The 19357-nt window shown below is 41.3% G+C and overlaps 1 protein-coding gene across 8 annotated transcripts in view; it reads left to right on the top strand.

The window, feature by feature from the left end:
• The window catches only part of prss12 (serine protease 12), a 144792-nt gene that overhangs the window by 22374 nt on the left and 103061 nt on the right, over window positions 1-19357 (top strand). For all 8 annotated transcript variants that reach the window (XM_072588929.1, XM_072589012.1, XM_072589020.1 and 5 more), the window contains one exon: window positions 4676-4814. In XM_072588929.1, the coding sequence (XP_072445030.1) occupies window positions 4676-4814 (139 nt within the window). The remainder of the gene's footprint in view (window positions 1-4675; window positions 4815-19357) is intronic.

The following is a 19357-nucleotide window of genomic DNA, read 5'->3' as shown; positions in this document are numbered from 1 at the left end:
AAGACTGTATATAAGAGAATCAGATGGCAGTAGGAATGGGTTTTACCTACACTCTGTGACTGAGTCCCAGTATTCAGTGGACACTCAGGGTGTGTAGGTGGGCTAGCATGTTCCTGCTGTTAAAGGAAGGATTTCTAATTAATTGCGCCACAACATTTATATAAATGATATGGATGTGAGCATAAGAGGTACAGTTAGTACATTTGCAGATGACACCAAAACTGGAGGCGTAGTGGACAGCGAAGAAGGTTACCTCAGTTTACAACAGGATCTTGATCAGATGGGCCAATGGGCCGAGAAGTGGCAGATGGGGTTTAATTCAGATAAATGCGAGGTGCTGCATTTTGGGTAAGCAAATTTTAGCAGGACTTATACACTTAACGTTAAGGTTATAGGGAGTGTTGCTGAACAAAGAGACTTTGGAGTGCAGGTTCATAGCTCCTTGAAAGTGGAGTTTCAGGTAGATAGGATAGTGAAGAAGGTGTTTGGTATGCTTTCCTGTATTGGTCAGAGTACTAAGTACAGGAGTTGGGAGGTCATGTTGTGACTGTATAGGACATTGGTTAGGCCACTTTGGAATATTGCATGCAATTCTGGTCTCCTTCCTATGGGAAGGATGTTGTGAAACTTAAAAGGGTTCAGAAGCGATTTACAAGGAGGTTGGAGGATTTGAGCTATAGGGAGAGGCTGAATTGGCTGGGACTGTTTTCCCTGGAGTGTTGAAGGCTCAGGTGTGACCTTACAGAGGTTTATAAAATCGTAACGGGCATTGATAGGATAAATAGACAAAGTTTTTCCCTGGATTAGGGGAGTCCAGAACTAGACAGCATAGGTTTAGGGTGAGAGGAGAAAGATATAAAAGAGACCTAAGGGGCAAATTCTTCACACTGAGGATGGTACATGTATGGAATGAGCTGCCAGAGGAAGTGGTGGAGGTTAGTACAATTGCAATATTTAAAAGGCATTTGGATGGGTATATGAATAGGAAGGGTTTGGAGGTATATGGCTGGGTGCTAGCAGGTGGGACTAGATTGGGTTGGGATATCTGGTCAGCATGGACGAGTTGGACCGAAGGGTCTGTTTCCATGCTGTACATCTATCTGAGTCTATGGATTAGATTATCAGCACTTAGGTTTTGGAAGCTGTAAGAACTACAGAAAAATGGACTTATGTGGGAAGGCTGTTCCTCCAGGTCTCCTATTCATAACTGCTGTGCCAACTGCAGGATCTGGTGTATCTGCAGTGAGATGAACTCTCCCAAATTAGGAGGAAGGGACAACTTCTCTAAGGGAGCTGGATGGTCATAATGTGTCCACCTCAATCTGGAGCCAACATCCTGCAAGGATCCGAGATTCAGAAGGCAGGTCAGGACACGTTCAGATGTCCAAACCCAGATCCTAACTTCCAGCATTCTCTTCTACACGCCGGTTCTCCTCAGAAAGACGGACCTTGCAGTTCCATTCACTCCTCTTTCTGCAAGTACCTCATCTCGCCATCGGAAAATTCACATGCACCTTGCAGCCTTTTGTCATCCCACACCTGTTGATTCACAGTCTCAAGTGTCTGTTATTCCCTCATCTTTGCTAAATTGTTGACATGATGACTGACTTTCTACTCTCCTCCCTTGCAGGATGAGAGGGCACACAACATGGGGGCGAGGGAGAGAAGCAGGCAGCTGTTAGTCCTCCAATGATAGCCACTTTGTGGATCACCTGATCCACTGGGAGGGAGGTCTTGTCCCAGGCAGCAATCTACTGGAAGAGTCTGAGCCTTCTGATGCCCTGGTACACAAGCATACCAAGGAAGTTGGTCCTCTCTTTTCAAAGCTGTGCTGAGGTGGGTAGGGCTTTGAGTCTTGCTGCCTTGTAGCTTGTTTTTGGCTACCATTCCCTCTGCCCTGAGGTTGGGCACACAGCCCAGGAGAAAACAGCTGCTGCTGCGACTTGTATCGCTCCTGTTGTTGCTATGGCTCTTGGTGACCATTTGGCGGGTGGCTCTTGCTCTTCAGTGAGGGCTGATGGTGGCATACCATCAGCTGCTGCTAGTCTACGTTGAAAGCTGGCACCAGGGAACCTCGGGTGAAGAAAGGTGAAATGCTGGTCAAGTGAAATGTTGCCCATGTCTATCAAATAGTGAAAGCTGTCTATAGGAGAAGCAAGACTTTGACCAGTACATCTCTCCTGGCCATGGTTGCAGGTCTTCAGTTTCATTGATCATTGGTTTCTCAACCAATTGTTTTTACTGAAGAAGTTTTGCCCACACAGATCCTGGTGAGTTGCTGATAGGTAGTGCAATAGATGCTCCAGATGTTACGTCCAAAATAAAAGGTTAAATCAGCTGTTGATTTTAATTGCCTGAATTATTTACCTGATAGAGCTTAAGGGATTTCCTACTCTCGTTCAGTCTTGCTCTAGTGAAACCCAGTGTGGGCTGAGATGTATCAGGATCCTTACACATTACCTTTTGGACTCTATCTCCCTGCATGCCCGCAAACTGATCTCCACTTGCCTGGACAAAATGTCCCCTTGGGTAACTGAAGTTTGATCTTGCCATAAACCCTGGTGCCTACCTGTCAGCTAGCATCAGTTGCAAGTGTCAATAGGGAAATAGATGCATGACTTTCTGACTGTGGCAAGGCCTTGAAGGAATTTAAACTAAGGATTTTGTTTTGGTTGAGACTCTATACTAGACAGATGAGCTATAGGCAAAGAGGACTTTGGGATATAGGCACTGGTGAATAAACCAAGTGTGTTTTGACTCGTCCTCAGGGATAAAAGCTTCACTGCCTATGGGGAGGAAGCGGGAATATGTTGCTGAATTGGGTGATCAGCCATGATCATACTGAAGGCCGAGTGGCCTTCTCCTGCTCCTATTTTTCTATGAGGTAGTGGCAGATGCGAGCATAATTACAATGGTTAAAAGACTTAGAAAAGTACATGATTTGGAAAGGTTTGGAGGTATATGGGCCAGGAGCAGGCAGGTGGGACTAGTTTAGTTTGAGGTTATTAGCTGACGAATAGCCTCTCTAACATCAAATAATATAATGTTGTTCTTGCCTTACACACCTTCTGCGTGGTGTAACCTGTTTGTCTCACTCTGTCAAAGTTCTTTTCACCCTATGATCCGTATGTCCTTGCTTACTAGGACCAGCCTGTAATGCTCAAAAACAAAGGTTTTCAGTGTACTTAGATACAGTGACAATAAATCTAGTCAATCAATCAATCAATTATAAAAGCAAATTAATAATTTATCCCTGAGAACTAGTCAATTAATATAAAAGGGTCAGTTAAACTCGAAACGTCAGCTCTTTTCTCTCCTTACAGATCCTGCCACACCTGCTGAGATTTTCCAGCATTTTCTCTTTTGGAATCAATCAATTATGTTTGTTATGGACTAGTGGGACCAAAAGGTCTCTTTCCGTGCTGCATGATTCTATGACTCCAACTATGCGCAATGCCTTCAATTCCATGGGTCTATCCTTTGTTATTATATGTAAACTTTCCCTGTAAAAGCAGAATGAATTGAGACAAGGGATTTGGCTCAGGAAAACTCTTTCTTGCTCCGCATTAATTTTTCAATGATGGCATGTGTATTGTAATTTGTATATTCAACTACTAATTTTTAATTTCCTTGCAAATACTTATTAAATTATAGCAGAACCTTTTATTTGCATTTGTATTTGAGGAAATGTTGCTGTGCCTGTGGCCCAGCACCTGTTGAGTGCTGTGTGTACTAAAGGATTCGGCAGCTCCTTCACAGCTGTGCACTCCAATTTATCAAATTTTCTGGTATTTCCTGTGTTGGGTTATCCAGTGCAGGAAAGGTTTCATTGTATATTGTTCATAATTACCATTTTCCTCTTTGACTACATAGCAGCAATAGTCATAGTCCAAACATAATGTTTGGTGAAGCATTTTAAGATTGCCTGATGAGTTGTTAAAAGGGACTATATTTTGTTGTTTTCCTTTCAATTAAAATTCTTACAGTTTGCTTCTTAAATTTAAGTTCCAGTCCTGCTAGTGAACCTCACAGCAAGCCCTCCAAGTCATGAAAGATGATTGATTTTGTGTATAGCTGTATTTTCTGCTTTCTTAAGGATGGTGGAGAGAATGGGAATCTATACCCCAAAAATGTTTTGATATCGCTACACTCCATGCTGTATTTACCAGCAGCTGCAGAGCCATGTCGCTCCTGTTGTACAGGACAAAGTTCTAGCATCTTTCTCTCCCTACAAAAGTTGAAAAGGTTAAATGTTTCATGAAGAAAGGTCTGAAGAAGATCCACTGCATCCAAAATGTTAACTCTGATACCTGCCCAACACCCCCAGACCTGCTGCGTCATTCTAGCAATTTCCTTTTTTGTTTCTGATTTTCAGTATCCACAGTTTTTTTGTTAAGTGGTTTATGAGTTGCTTTCAGAAAAGTGAAAACAAAAGATCATTTATGGAAGTATGTGGTGTTTGGGTGCTACTTACACACTTTTTACTGAAGAAATACCAATTCTGATGGTAAGTATTTATGAATGACCTATGGTCTTGTAGATTTGCCAAGATTTTATCAAATGGTATTAAAATGTCCCTTTCCCAATCTTGACTTTGTCAAATATATATTTGCACCATCAATGTTGGATTTTGGTATTATGTATCCAAGTATTGATGAATATTTTGTTTCATCAGGTTTAGTCAGATTGCAAGGAGATGTACATCCACATGAAGGTCGAGTTGAAGTTTATGTGAATGGAAAATGGGGACTGATATGCAACAAGAACTGGGACAATCGGGATGCATCAGTTGTTTGCCGACAGCTTGGATACAGGTAGGTCTTGGAAACTTAGAGTTTTTTGAATTAGGAGTTTTTTTTGGGTTCGCAGAGGCGTCAAATATCCTTGCTAGCTCAAGTGACAAAAGTGCTTGTCGGTTAAGTATCACAGAATAGACTAAAGTCACTTTCAACACTGTGTATATTGAAACAAAGTCAGCTGATAATTAAAATGTGTGCAACATAGAGAATTCATGCTTGTCTTTATAAGCTATTTCCTTTCTGTCCTACACACATACTGCTTTGTTCAGCTTTTTTTTTTGCTTAATGCTCTTGCCTGTTCTTCTGTCCTTTATTGAAGATGCTGGATCATATGGTAATATTCAGACCTCTCCTACCACATTCAGTTAATTATCCTTTATCTGTGAATCCAGATAGTGAACTCTTGATTGTCTGCTTAAACATGGAAAGCATCAACAGTGTCCACATGCCCGTATTGTTCAGCGTGGTGCACTGGATTGAATCCAGGAGCAATTTAAGTGGCAGATTTTTCCTACCCATACCTCATGAAAACAGAAATCAGCATTGCAGTGCCAACTGAGATTTGGACTCAATTTTCAGATGGCTGTTATTTACATAGCTCAGTACTCTGCTGGTTGGGCATTTGCCCAGTAAACCATCGGGAGAGCATCTGTACTTTGTCAGCTGGGCAAGTAAGAGCTCAGATTGCCTCCAGCTCAAAGAGTGGGATTAGTGCTGTTTCTTAATCAATCTTCAAAGCAGTCAGACTCTCCCTCCAGTCCACTTTCCCTCTCCACCCTCAATGACTCAATCACTAATGGTGACTCTTGTCATTTTAGAAACCCTGGTATGAAAGTCAGATAAGGTTTCATTTAACCATACCATATGATAACAACCGGATAGATCATCTTGAACTGTATATTTTTCAAATTGTCTGAAACAGTTTATTTCTTAGCATAAGAACTAGAAATTGAGCTCCATAGAGTCAGGAGTTTTCCAGAATGCTGTTTAATACTCAAAATGATGTCCACGTTTCATGCTCACAGTTTTGATGTGGCTGTGCTGAATACCATTTTTGATAAAAGCCAGAAGAATTCTTTAATCCTTGCAAAGAGACATCCTTTATTTATGTTGGTCAGAATCATGCATTCGAACATTAATATAACCAAGTAAAAGGTCTAACATCTGTTTGTGATCCTTTTTGCAACTTTGGTTTGCATCTGAGATCAATGTGCATAACATTGCATAGAAGGAAGAAAAGGTTAATACTTCACTTCCCACTGCTGCAAGCCCTGATTTCTCCAATCTCAGTTGTGACTCTAATCTCTGGGCCCGTCTGATTGCCACATGTCCTTGCCCTGGTCCATTAGTGCAGCAGCCAAGGCCGCAGGACTGAGTGGTGTTCATTAAGGTACAATAACTGAGGTCAAGGCCTGTGCGTTGCCCCTATGTTAGGGTTGGGGGTGGCACTGTGGGACCCCAGGTCAAGACCAACATGTAGCTTGTGATTGCTGCCCTGCATTAGGCCCAACCCTCACCCTGATTACATTCTGAGACTGCCCAACAATATTCCTTGTTATGTTCTTCACTGACCTCCTAACCCCTACCTCTCTAAGGTGCAGACTTCTTGAGCCACCTGTGATCTTACCCATTTCTTATCTGAGTATTGATAATGAGGCACAATAATGAGGCATATAATGAGGCACAAGACCTAAATTCCCTGGGTCGCTCAGAAATCCAGTTTGATTGCAAACTGTCCCTCTGTGGGTGAGGGACTCGAAAATTGACATCACTGAATTTCTAGCCTAGACATTATCCCAGTGATAAGTCAGATGCACCATCAGCTGATACTACTCAATGAATTTTTCAAAATTTGAACTTCCTTGTCTTTCCGACCTACTTATAACTGTTATGTTTAAACCTTTTGTGCCACTGCTGTGGACTATTATTACCTAGGCCCTGATTTTATCATGGTAAATGCTGCTTTAAAAGTTTCTTTTATAAAATACCCATTCTCTTTGCAAATTACCAACGAGAGTTGTAGTGCTATACAGACCCAACTCATCCATGCCAACCAGATTTCCTAAACCTAGCTAGACCCATTTTCCTGCATTTGGCCCATACCCCTTTCTTATTCATGTGCCTGTTCAGATGCCTTTAAATGTTGTAATTGTACCAGCCTCCACCACTTCCCTCTCGCAGCTCATTCCGTACATGCACCCGCTTCTGTATGAAAAAGTTGCCCTTCAGGTCCCTTTTAAATCTTTCCCCTCTCACCTTAAATCTATGCCCCCTAGTTTGGACTCCCTTATCTTAGGAGAAAAAACATTGACTATTCACTTTATCTATGCCACTCATGATTTTATAAACCTCTATAAATTCACTCTTGGTGTCCTATGCTCCAGGGATAAACCTCTCAGCCTTTCCTTATAATTCAAACTTTCCAGTCTTGGTAACATCTTTGTAAATCCTTTTTGCACTCTTTCCAGTTTAATAGCATCTTCCTAAAGCAGGGTGACCAGAATTATATGCAGTGCTCCCAATGTGGACTTACCAATATCTTGTACAGCCATAGCATGACATCCCAACTTCTGTATGTACTGCTTATGATTGATAAAAGGCAGGTGGGCCAAATGCCTTCTTCATCACCCTGTCTACCTGTGATACCACTTTCAAGGAACTATGTACCTCTATACCAGATCTCTCTGTTCAACAATACTCTTTGGGCCCTACCATTAACTGTGTAAGCTCTGTCCTGGTTGATCTTACCAAAATACCTCACATTTATCTGCATGAAGATCCATCTATCATTCCTCAGCCCACTGACCCAGTTGATCAAGATCCTGTTATTTTCTTAGGTAACCTTCTTCACTACCTCCTATAGCATCAATTTTGGTGTCATCAGCAAACCTACTAATCAAGACTCCTATTTTCTCATCCAAATCATTTACATATATGATGAGCAATAGTGGACCCTGCACAATCTTTGCAGTACATTGCAAGTCACAGGCCTCCAGTCTGAAAAGCAACTCTCTATAATCACCCTCTGTCTTCTACCATCAAGCTAATTTTGTATCCAATTGGCTAGCTCTCCCTGTATCCCATGTGCTCTAACCTTATTAACCAGCGTACCATGCAAATTGTATTTGCATCCAGTGAGGTAGCCATGTGTCTTCACCTTCCATCGACCATAAAAGGTGTCGAAATATTAATCCATTAATGGAAGAAAAAATGAGATGGCTTCCATTTGTAGAGGGCGCTCGCTCCTTCATATTGCCACCCATGTAGTGAAGGTAAGGTATTACCACACTTTCTGTTGTATATAACTGTACAATTACAACTAAAGGGCAGCATGTGTATATTCACAGAGTTGTTCACATGTCCACTTTGTCAACTCACATAAATGAAATAGTTGAGCTCAGATTACATGCCTGGATCTTTTAGTCCAAACAGGATACTCATCAAAAGACCAAAGTGCCAATGATGGCAGCTGTCTGAAAATTGTAAGTCAGCCCACAGGATGAGCCAATTCTGGGCTATGGATGTTTTTTAATAATCAGTGAGTGTTAGCAATGCATTTACCTTTGTCCCAATCAGAATCTTTTGGAAACGCTTGAGTTTGCTTCTATTTCAATGAATGTAATATAACTGCAGTCTGTAATGAGTCTGATAGCTCAATTTCTCACATGTTCAGTCTTTCCATAGAAGATTAGTGAAAAAATATGTGTGTGAATCATCTGTTGTCATTTATTTGATAATACATTATATAAGTTGAATAATACATAGTTGTAATTTATTTAATGTAAAACATCGCTGAAGCAATTTTCTGCTTATATAACTGTGATGAAGGGTTAAAAGCTTAATCAAGGGTTGGTTTAGATCAATCCACATTCAAGAATGCTTTTGGACAGCTGATGGTTAGAACTAATATTTGATATTGTTAATTAGATAATTAAATCAATTTGCACAAGGTATGCACATTACATAGCTAATTTCAACCCATTTGCTTCTGGTAAACAAGGGCATATGGGCCCTAGTCTAATCTAAATAGCGGTTACTTCTTTGCTTGTACTAATCCTGCGTGATGAATCCATTGATATAACTAGTGCAGTACCACAGTTTACAAATTTATGTAAATATTAGCTACATGATAGTGGATCTGTGTAACAGCATCACTACCAACAACTACTTATATTTACACAGTATCTTTAACAAGTTAGCCAGGATCTTCCAAGGAGCAGCAATCATTGTTGGATGGCCACTTCACTCAGATGTTTCTCCAAGTTGGCGCAACTCTGCATATCTTGCTGGGTCAGTCAAACCTGGGCAGAGAAAGACAGAATGCAGTGTACATGATAAAGCTCCATTGGATCACTTTAGAGTCAGGGGAAGACAAGAAAGACTCACTATTTATGACAATAGCTGCCTTGTATATCATATTTACTTCTCCATTGTGAATGTTAGTGAATAGGTGAGTGGATAAATGGGTTGGTAGGCTGAGGGTCAGGTAGCAGGTGGGTGAAGTGGCAGGTGGATGGGATGGAGATGAATGTGGACAGAAGTGGAGGGGCAAAGTTGGTGAGTGTGGTGGTTGTGCAGTAGGTGGGTCTGGAGCTTAGTCAAAATGGAACTGGTTAGGGGGTCTTTAGTAGAGTGGTGGAGTCTAGCCGGGTCTAGTTGGGAAGGTAGTTGGGTGGTTGTGGTTAGCTTAGTCAGGTTGGGTTTGGGGTTAGTTGGAGGTAGAGGGTTGGGACTGTAGAGGTCTAAGACAGTTCTAGGACATTAGTTTGGGGCTCAGGGAGATTAAGCCAGTTAATTGAGTTGAGCTCGGGAGGCAGTTGAGGCTCAGGGAAAGTTAAGTTATTGAGTTAGTTGGGAGTGTCAGTGTGAATGGTTGGTGTGACAGTTCTCTAGTTACCCAAGAGTTAGACAGTATTTTAATCAGACTATTAGTTCCTGGGTAATCCAGTTCAGTTCTACAGAACTGTCTGAAGTCTCTCTTGTTCAGAAGCTCCAAGTGATGAGAGGATTTGCCTGTCAGAAGTTCAGACATCCCAGGATATTCCCACAGAGGTCAGCACATTGGGATCCTGTCATGAATCTTGAGTTGCAAGTTCATTATCTGATGCCTGGACTAAACACATGTGCCAGTCTTCCTTACAGGGCATTAGAAAACAAAAATATGACAGTAAGTCACACCATGAGATCTTGGCCCAGATATTCAGATGGCCAATTGGAGCAGTATAGACTGTGTTACATATTGGGACCATATGGAATTACCAATGCAGCTGACTCCAAGGGAATTGTCCAGGATATCAAATTTGTCATTGGTTAAGTCCATTTTGTCTGGAATTGTCTGGCAAAATCCATTGAAGTTGATGACTTTGATGGGTTCCAACTTACTTAAGCTTGATTGCTACCCAAGAGTGAAATAGAAAAGTTATGGAACTTAGAATCCAGACTGTGCAAAACCAGCCAGGAGTGCATTGAAGTCAATAAAGGTAATAAAGGCATGAATGAGAGTTCAGCAGCATCAGTTGAGTTGAGATAGGGGAAATGTTGGATGATGTTATGCAACTGGCAATACCTTAGTAATGGAGCAGTTTTGTGTTCAGCAGCTCATCTTGAGGTCAGATAAGACACAAAGATTACAAACAGTCTGGTTCACCCTCAGACAGGGAAAGGAAAGGAGTCGTAGGTAAGGAATAGAGATTGAAGTATTGATTGAAGATCATGGTTTCAGATTTCCCAGTATTTAAGTGGGAGAAGATTCCATTCTTGCAGTACTAGATGTTCTAAAAGCAGTTTAGCAACAATTTAACAACAATGAAGCAGGGGCAATAATTTTAACATTTACAAAGCCCCTTTAATGTGGTAAAATATCCCAAGGCACATAAATCTATGATAAGTTTTTGTGTAATCAAAGTGACTCAGTAGTCTACTATAATGAAAGCCATGTGCTCTGATTTCTTAAGGCTACATCTTGCACCTCACAACAGATTATTAAAAACATTTGTGGTAGAAGTTAAAAGTACATCTTCTTCTAGATTTTGAAATTAATACTGTGTAGTTCTTATTAAATTATGGACAGTAATTGAATTTCAGCATTTATGATAGCACCCAAAACTTAAGTTGGTTTTTGTTTGTAATTCAGTGCAGGCATGCAGTGTTTTTATGTACTTGTAGAGGCGTTATGTTTCCAATTACTCTATGTTGTAGCTGATGGATTAATCTATCTCCTGCCAAGAATATTAAAATAGGTTGTCAGTCATCCCAAGCTGAGCTAGTGGAAGGGTGGAGGGCAATGTGAATGCCACTACTTAGAATTTCTATATATTAAATTATATTCATTTGGTTATCACAGCGAAACAAACTTTTGTGCTGTGTTCTCAAAAATGCAATGCTGCCTCTGCTTTTATTTTTAGATTGGCGCAAACATATAAAACAGCTTGCACAAGCGCAGTGTGTCATTGTTCAAACGTCTGCTGTATACATGAATGTGAGCAATGTTAAATAGGCAAGTGCTGTCTTTGAGCACACAGGCCATGACAGCTGTAAATCAGGCTGGAGAGTAGATATGCTTTTTGCAAATAGTTTAATAATCAATTATATCATCTCTGTCTTTTTGATAATAGCGATGAGGGATCATACATTATAAAGCAGTCTTGTGTTTTTTGTATGTTTGAATTATTAACACAATTAATGTGATGGCACTGAGCTAATGTTTGATGTCACAGATGAAGAGTAGTCCCAGATGGGAGGCTTACTTCCTTCAGATTCTGATCTTGAATTTGTCAAATTGGGAGATGCTGAACAGAGTCTGTGTAGTTTCCTGCAAAAATGAATGCTGAGTAGATCTTTAAATCCTCCTGCTTTTGTCAATGATTAGGGATGTTGGTGGTGATCTAGGATTGAACCTTATGCCTCTGTGCTTAGTTATGGACATTAAGATAGGTGCAAAGAAAGGGACAAAGAGTATGTCAGAATAATGGACATGACTACACTTATATGAAAACAAATTGGGCAGAAATCCCTGTCTCGCTATGGCACCAGGAGTGTGTGTGTGTGTGTGTGTGTGTGTGTGTGTGTGTGTGTGTGTGTGTGTGTGTGTGTGTGTGTGTGTGTGTGTGTGTGTGTGTGTGTGTGTGTGTGTGTATACACGCGTGGTCGTGGTGGGGGGGTAATCACATGGAGTGGGTAACTTCATTGGAAATCAATTGAGTTTTCCTTGAAAAGGAAGACCTTGATGTGGTCAAAAGTAGGAGTGATTAAATGAATAACTGAATCATTCCCACATACTGCCAGCTGAAAATGTGGCAGCAATGTTTGTGATTTGAAATTGATGTTGAGTCAAAAAAGTTGCCAGTATTAGTGGCCAAAATATTTCAAGCTATGAAGATAAAAAAACTTGCATTAATATTGCGCAGTTCCTGTCTTTAGAATATCCCCAAAATACTTCACAGTCAATGATGTACTGACTAAGATTGAGAAATGCAACTAACATGCAATTTTTATAACAAGCTGTCCACTGAGTGCAAACCCCACTGATTATGCAGGACCTTCAATATTCAGCCTACTCTTTTCGCTTACATTGAGGCTAGGAGAAAACAATAATCAGCTCAGATTTCTGTATGCAACTATTATCCAGCAAGTTGTCTTTATTACCTCTAAGCTTCCCTATTCCAAAGCATTCCTGGCTAATATTTGACATTTTTCTATCTATATACATGGGTCATTCAAAACTATGCTGCCTATGCCATAATCTCCATCAAGTCCCCCTCACTTATCACTCCTGTGGGTTGCCAACCTGCATTGGCTCTGGGACAAACAAGGTCTAGATTTTAAAATTCTCATCCTTGTTTTCAAATCCCTTGATTGACTCGCCACTCCCTGTTTCTGCAATCTCATTCATCCCCACAACCCTGTCAGATACCTGTGATCTGAAAATGTGTTGATGGAAAAGCGCAGCAGGTCAGGCAGCATCCAAGGAACAGGAGAATCGAAGTTTCGGGCATCAGCCCTTCCTGAAGAAGAGCTTATGCCTGAAACGTCGATTCTCCTGCTCCTTGGATGCTGCCTGACCTGCTGCGCTTTTCCAGCAACACATTTTCAGCTCTGATACTCCAGCATCTGCAGTCCTCACTTTCTCCTTGAAGATATCTGTGATCACCTTATTCTGACCACTTAAGCACGCCCGATTCCAACTGCTCCATCATTGGTGGCTATAGCTTAGTTAATCAATACCTAAACTCTGGAAATCCCCTCCCTAAACCTCTCAACCTCACTTTCCTCCTTTAAGGCACTGCTTAAAACCTAACTCTGTGATCAAGATTTTGGTCATCCGACATAACATTTCCTTATTTGTCTCAGTGATAAATGTTGTTTATAATGTTCATATGAAGCGCTTTCTTCCATGGGCGGCACGGTGGCACATTGGTTAGCACTGCTGCCTCACAGCGCCAGAGACCCGGGTTCAATTCCTGCCTCAGGCGACTGACTGTGTGGAGTTTGCACGTTCTCCCCGTGTCTGCATGGGTTTCCTCCTGGTGCTCCGGATTCCTCCCACAGTCCAAAGATGTGCAGGTCAGGTGAATTGGCCATGCTAAATTGCCTGTAATGTTAGGTAAGGGGTAGATGTAGGGGTCTGGGTGGGTTGCACTTCGGCGGGGCGGTGTGGACATGTTGGGCCGAAGGGCCTGTTTCCACACTGTAAATAATCTAATCTAATTTTATTACAGTAAAGACTATATATATAATATATATATGTGTAAATAGTCATTATTGCTATTCTAGCACATCTGTCTGGGTTTGGGATGTGCTATTTTAAAATACACTTTTCTTTCTAGTTGCTTAAAAAAAAGATTAAGAAAATGATTATCTGGCAACAAAATTCTCATTTTGGCAATGTGTGAAACAACAAACTATTGCATGACTCATTTAAGCAAGATGACCCTTCTAATGTTCACTAATTTCCAGTCACCAAGGCTCTATTTTAATGAATGACCAACTATTACATTGATGGCATGATTCAATTATATCCATTTCACACAATCTGTCAGATTACTAATTCTTGGATACTTATTTGCCATGTGAAGTATGTTCCTCTCATTTAATAAGAATATTTAAAGCAAATAAACTGTAGTTTTCACGTTACAGCAGAAAGCTGTTAAATGAAGAGTTATAGATGTGAAACATTTAACACTGGAGCAGCAATTGGTTAATACTCCTCCTTATATTCTGTCAGTATTTACATTATTGTAAACATTTAAGAATGCATAGCTTTAGATTAGATTAGATTAGATTAGATTACTTACAGTGTGGAAACAGGCCCTTCGGCCCAACAAGTCCACACCGCCCCGCCGAAGCGTAACCCACCCATACCCCTACATCTAGCTTTGTTGTATGAGCATGAGCATTGGGGACAGCATGGCAACAAAAGTATTTTTAAGAGTAGAAAGTGTGCATAACAACAGAATAATTCATTGAGGAAAAACAGTTTTCAAGACAGATGCTAACCTTGAAAAGTAATCTGGGATTGTAAAAACTGTTCAATTCCAGTGGGGCACATGTTAATCTATGCAGCCTTGCAATAAAATCTCCAGTCTGCCAAAGATTTAAATGAATAAGTGTATGCCTGTCAGATTGCAGTAATTGGGCCTTGTTCAGCAGACTTCCTTGGGGATATGATCCAACATATGTAATATAAACATTTTAAAAAAATTACACACCTTCTAAACACATCTTTTAAAAAGGATAGAGGAATAAACGTAATGGTGTATTGTTTGCTGATTCCACATACTAAAGATTCCTCATGGATTTTTGTTCACATGTTGCTGGCTGTGTCTTGATTAAAGGATGATGTCTACTCAGGGTTGGTAATCTCTGCCATGGCTCCTGATATGACTGAACAGGCCGATTCTCGACCCAACTGGTCGGTGGTAACAGCAAATTACATGTTTAATGCTGTTGTTCAAGATTATGTGTGACGAATCACCTCCTTTCTGTCTTCAGTTTGTAGAAAATTTGCCAAGCTAGAACTCATTCTACACTAAAAAGGAGGTTGATAAACTCAGTTGGTTAGACAGCTGGTTTCCCACACCAACTAAGTCCTTTACAGATTCTCCTCCCCAACCTTTTCCTTTGTCTGAGATTTAGTGACCCTCAGGTTAAACCACCACCAGTCATCTCCTGCTAATAGGACAGCAGTCATCTGGTTGGACTATGGTAACTTTACCTTTACGTTGGAAAGTTTGACACAAAGAAATGAGAAAAGCAATTTTTAAAGAAGAATCAATGCACATCCTCCTCTAAAAATTGCAATGCTTGCATCCCTTCAAGAAACTTTTCAAACTCAATGCAATGCAAGGTAAGGAATACAAATCAGAAAACAATTTCAAGCAAATAAACACAAAATATGGTGGATGCTGGAGATGTGAAATAAAAACAGAAAGTGCTGGAGAAACTCAACAGGTCTGGCAGCAATTGTGAAGAGAAAGTCCCAAGGACTCAAAACGTTAACTCTGTTTCTCTCTCCACAGATGTTGCCAGTCTTGTTCAGTTTCTTCAATACTTTCTGTTTTTAACTTCAAGAAAATGTTCATCAGAGAGCAACGACACTTAAGGGCTCTCCAAAGTGATATGTCTTTCATTCATTTTAACTAGGCGTCTATCAAAGAAGTGGTAACACTTATTTCAAGAATAGTAATCGTATTGATCATTCCCAAATGAATCTGCAAAATAGTTCTGATCAAATACTTTAAGGTTATTATACATAACCCATTTAGAGTTATGATTAGATTAGATTACTTACAGTGTGGAAACAGGCCCTTCGGCCCAACAAGTCCACACCGCCCCGCCGAAGCATAACCCACCCATACCCCTACATCGACCCCTTACCTACCACTACGGGCAATTTAGCATGGCCAATTCACCTGACCTGCACATCTTTGGAGTGTGGGAGGAAACCGGAGCACCCGGCGGAAACCCATGCAGACACGGGGAGAATGTGCAAACTCCACACAGTCAGTCGCCTGAGGCGGGAATTGAACCCGGGTCTCTGGCGCTGTGAGGCAGCAGTGCTAACCACTGTGCCACCGTGCCGCCCATAGTTATGACACCTAACACTCAAATACCAAGGTCAGAAATCACAAGACCACAAATTATAGTCCAACAAAATCACAAACTTTAGAAACACTACCCCTTCGTCAGGTGATGTTGCTTCACCTGACAAAAGAGCATCGCTTTCAAAGCTTGTGATTTGAAACCTTGAAAGCTTCTGACAAAATTCTGTTTCTTATGGTCCTTCCTACTGCACAACCACCTGATGAAGAAACAGCACTCTGAAAGCTAGTGCTTCCAAATAAACCTGTTCGACTATAACTGGGTGTTGTGTGATTTTTTACTTTGTCCAGCCAGGTCAACACCAGCTCTTCCACATCACAACATTCAGTATTGCAGTGGAGGGCATTGGAATGCACCTTCTATGGAAATATTAAAGTAGGGGTCTCCGTTGTAGAGTAGAGTCATAGAATCATAAAGAGGTACAGTATGGAAACGACCCTTCGGTCTAACTTGCCCATGCTGATCAAATATCCTAAACTAATCTAGTCCCATTTGCCAGCACTTGGCCCATATCCCTCCAAACCCTTCCTATTTATGTACCCATCCAGATGCCTTTTAAATGTTGCAATTGTACCAGCATCCACCACTTCCTCTGGCAGCTCATTCCATATATGCACTGCCCTCTTCATGAAAATGTTGCCCCTTAGGTCCCTTTTATATCTTTCCCCTCTCACCCTAAACCTATGCACTTTAGTTCTGGACTCCCCCACCCCAAGGAAAAGGTCTTGTTTATTTATCTTATCCATGCCCCTGATGATTTTATAAACCTCTATAAGGTCAGGTCTCAGCCTTTGATGCTCCAGGACAAACAGCACCAGCTTATTCAGCCTCTCCCTATAACTCAAATCCTCCAACTGGCAACATCCTTGTAAATCTTTTCTGAATCCTTTCAGGTTTCACAACATCTTTCTGATAGGAAGGAGACCAGAATTGCATGCAATTTTCCAAAAAGTGGCCTAACCAATGTCCTGTACAGCTGCAACATGACCTCTCAACTCCTGTACTCAATACTCTGACCAATACAGGAAAGCATACCAAACACCTTCTTCACTATCTTATTTACCTGCGACTCTACTTTCAAGGAGCTATGAACCTGCACTCCAAGGTGTCTTTGTTCAGCAACACTCCCTAGGACCTTACCATTAAGTGTGTAAGTCCTGCTGAGATTTGCTTTCCCAAAATGCGGCACCTCGCATTTATCTAAATTACACTCCATCTGCCACTTCTCAGCCCATTGGCCTATTTGATCAAGATCCCATTGTACTTTGAGGAAACCTTCTTTGCTATTCAATACAACTTAAATTTTGGTGTCATCTGCAAACTTAACTAAGTATACTTCCTATATTCATATCTAAACCATTTATATAAATGTTCAAAAAGTAGAGGACCCAGCACCAATCTTGTGGCACTCCACTGGTCACAGGCCTCCAGTCTGAAAAACAACCCTTCACCACCACCCTCTGTCTTCGAGCTTTGAGCCAGTTCTGTATCTAAATGGCTGGTTCTCCCTATATTCTATGTGATCTAACCTTGCTAACCAGTCTCCCACGAGGAACCTTGTCGAATGCCTTACTGAAGTCCACGTCGACCACGATCAGCACTCTGCCATCATCGATCCTCTTTGTTACCACTTCAAAAAACTCAATCAAGTTCATGAGACATGATTTCCTGCACACAAAGCCATGTTGACTATCCCTTATCGGTCCTTGCCTTTCCTAATACATGTAAATCCTGTCCCTCAGGATTCCCTCCAATAACTTGCCCACTGCTGACTTCAGGCTCACCCGTTTATAGTTCCCTGGCTTGTCCTTACCACCTTGCTCAAATAATGATACCATGTTAGCGAACCTCCAGTCTTCCGGCACTTCACCTGTGACTATCGATGATACAAATATCTCAGCAAGGGGTCCAGCAATCACTTCCATAGCTTCCCACAGAGTTCTAGCACACACCTGATCAGGTCCTGGGGATTTATCCACCTCTATGCATTTCAAGATATTCAGCATTTCCTCCTCTGTATTATGGACATTTTTCAAATGTCACCATATCTTCTATGTGCTTCTCCACAGTAAACATTGATGCCAAATAATTGTTTAACATCTCCCCCATCTCATGCAGCTCCACACAAAGGCTGCCTTGCTGATCTTTGAGGGACCCTATTTACTCCCTAGTTATCCTTTTGCCCTTAATGTATTTGTAAAAACCCTTTGGATTCTCCTTAACCCTATTTGCCAAAGCTATCTCGTGTCCCCTTTTTGCCCTCCTGATTTCCCTCTTGAGGATACTCCTACTGCCTTTATACTCTTCTAAGGATTCACTCGATCTCTCCAGTCTATACCTGACATATACTTCCTAATATTTCTTAGCAAAACCCTACAGGGTTAAATATGGCAGGAACTGCTGACCATGTGTGTAAAGATGGAACTCTGAGTATATAGGGTCTCAGCAAGGCTCACAACTGAAAGAATTACAGATGCTGGAAATCAGAAACAAAACAGAAATTTATGGAAAAACTCAGCTGGTGTGGCAGCATCAGGTGTTGTGAGGAGTGATAACTCTGATTTCTCTCCACAGATGCTGCCAGATCTGCTGAACTTTTCCATCATTTTCTGTTTTGTCTCTCGTTTATTGCTCACTCAATGCTCACTCACCTGACTGTTGACCTGATATTAATATAACAGTCACTTTACTATTGCACCAACTGTAATATCGCAATGCCCTACTGTCAGGTTTCCCTGGATTTAAGAATTTCAGTTAATACATGTGGAATCTAATTTCCTCAGAATCCAATAGTTTTGGCGATCTAAAAATAAAGGGGCAGGAGTATAAGTAACAAGAAAAACATCCATGCCATTTCCTGTCCAGCTCAAATGTGTTACAGAACTCATGTGGAAGGGAACTGTGCTCGATCAGATTTCTGCTGACAGAAAGACTCTGCTCAGAACCTTACAAAACGTGCTGTAGGCAGCTGCTAACATAGTGAATGGTAGGTACCATTCCTTTCCCTCCTAGTACAAACTCAAGGCCATGTCATTGTCAGCATTAGTAGGCTTTGCATCAGGTTCTGGATTAGTGGTGCTGGAAGAGCACAGCAGTTCAGGCAGCATCCAAGTAGCTTCGAAATCGACGTTTCGGGCAAAAGCCCTTCATCAGGAATAAAGGCAGTGAGCCTGAAGCGTGGAGAGATAAGCTAGAGGAGGGTGGGGGTGAGGAGAAAGTAGCATAGAGTACAATGGGTGAGTGGGGGAGGGGATGAAGGTGATAGGTCAAGGAGGAGAGGGTGGAGTGGATAGGTGGAAAAGAAGATAGGCAGGTAGGACAAGTCTGGACAAGTCAAGGGGACAGTTACTGAGCTGGAAGTTTAGAACTAGGATGAGGTGGGGGAAGGGAAAATGAGGAAACTGTTGAAGTCCACATTGATGCCCTGGGGTTGAAGTGTTCCGAGGCAGAAGATGAGG

This window comes from Chiloscyllium punctatum, chromosome 1 (assembly GCF_047496795.1).
Source record: "Chiloscyllium punctatum isolate Juve2018m chromosome 1, sChiPun1.3, whole genome shotgun sequence".
Classification (NCBI taxonomy): Eukaryota; Metazoa; Chordata; class Chondrichthyes; order Orectolobiformes; family Hemiscylliidae; genus Chiloscyllium; species Chiloscyllium punctatum.
This window is presented reverse-complemented; position numbering and strand designations above follow the sequence as displayed.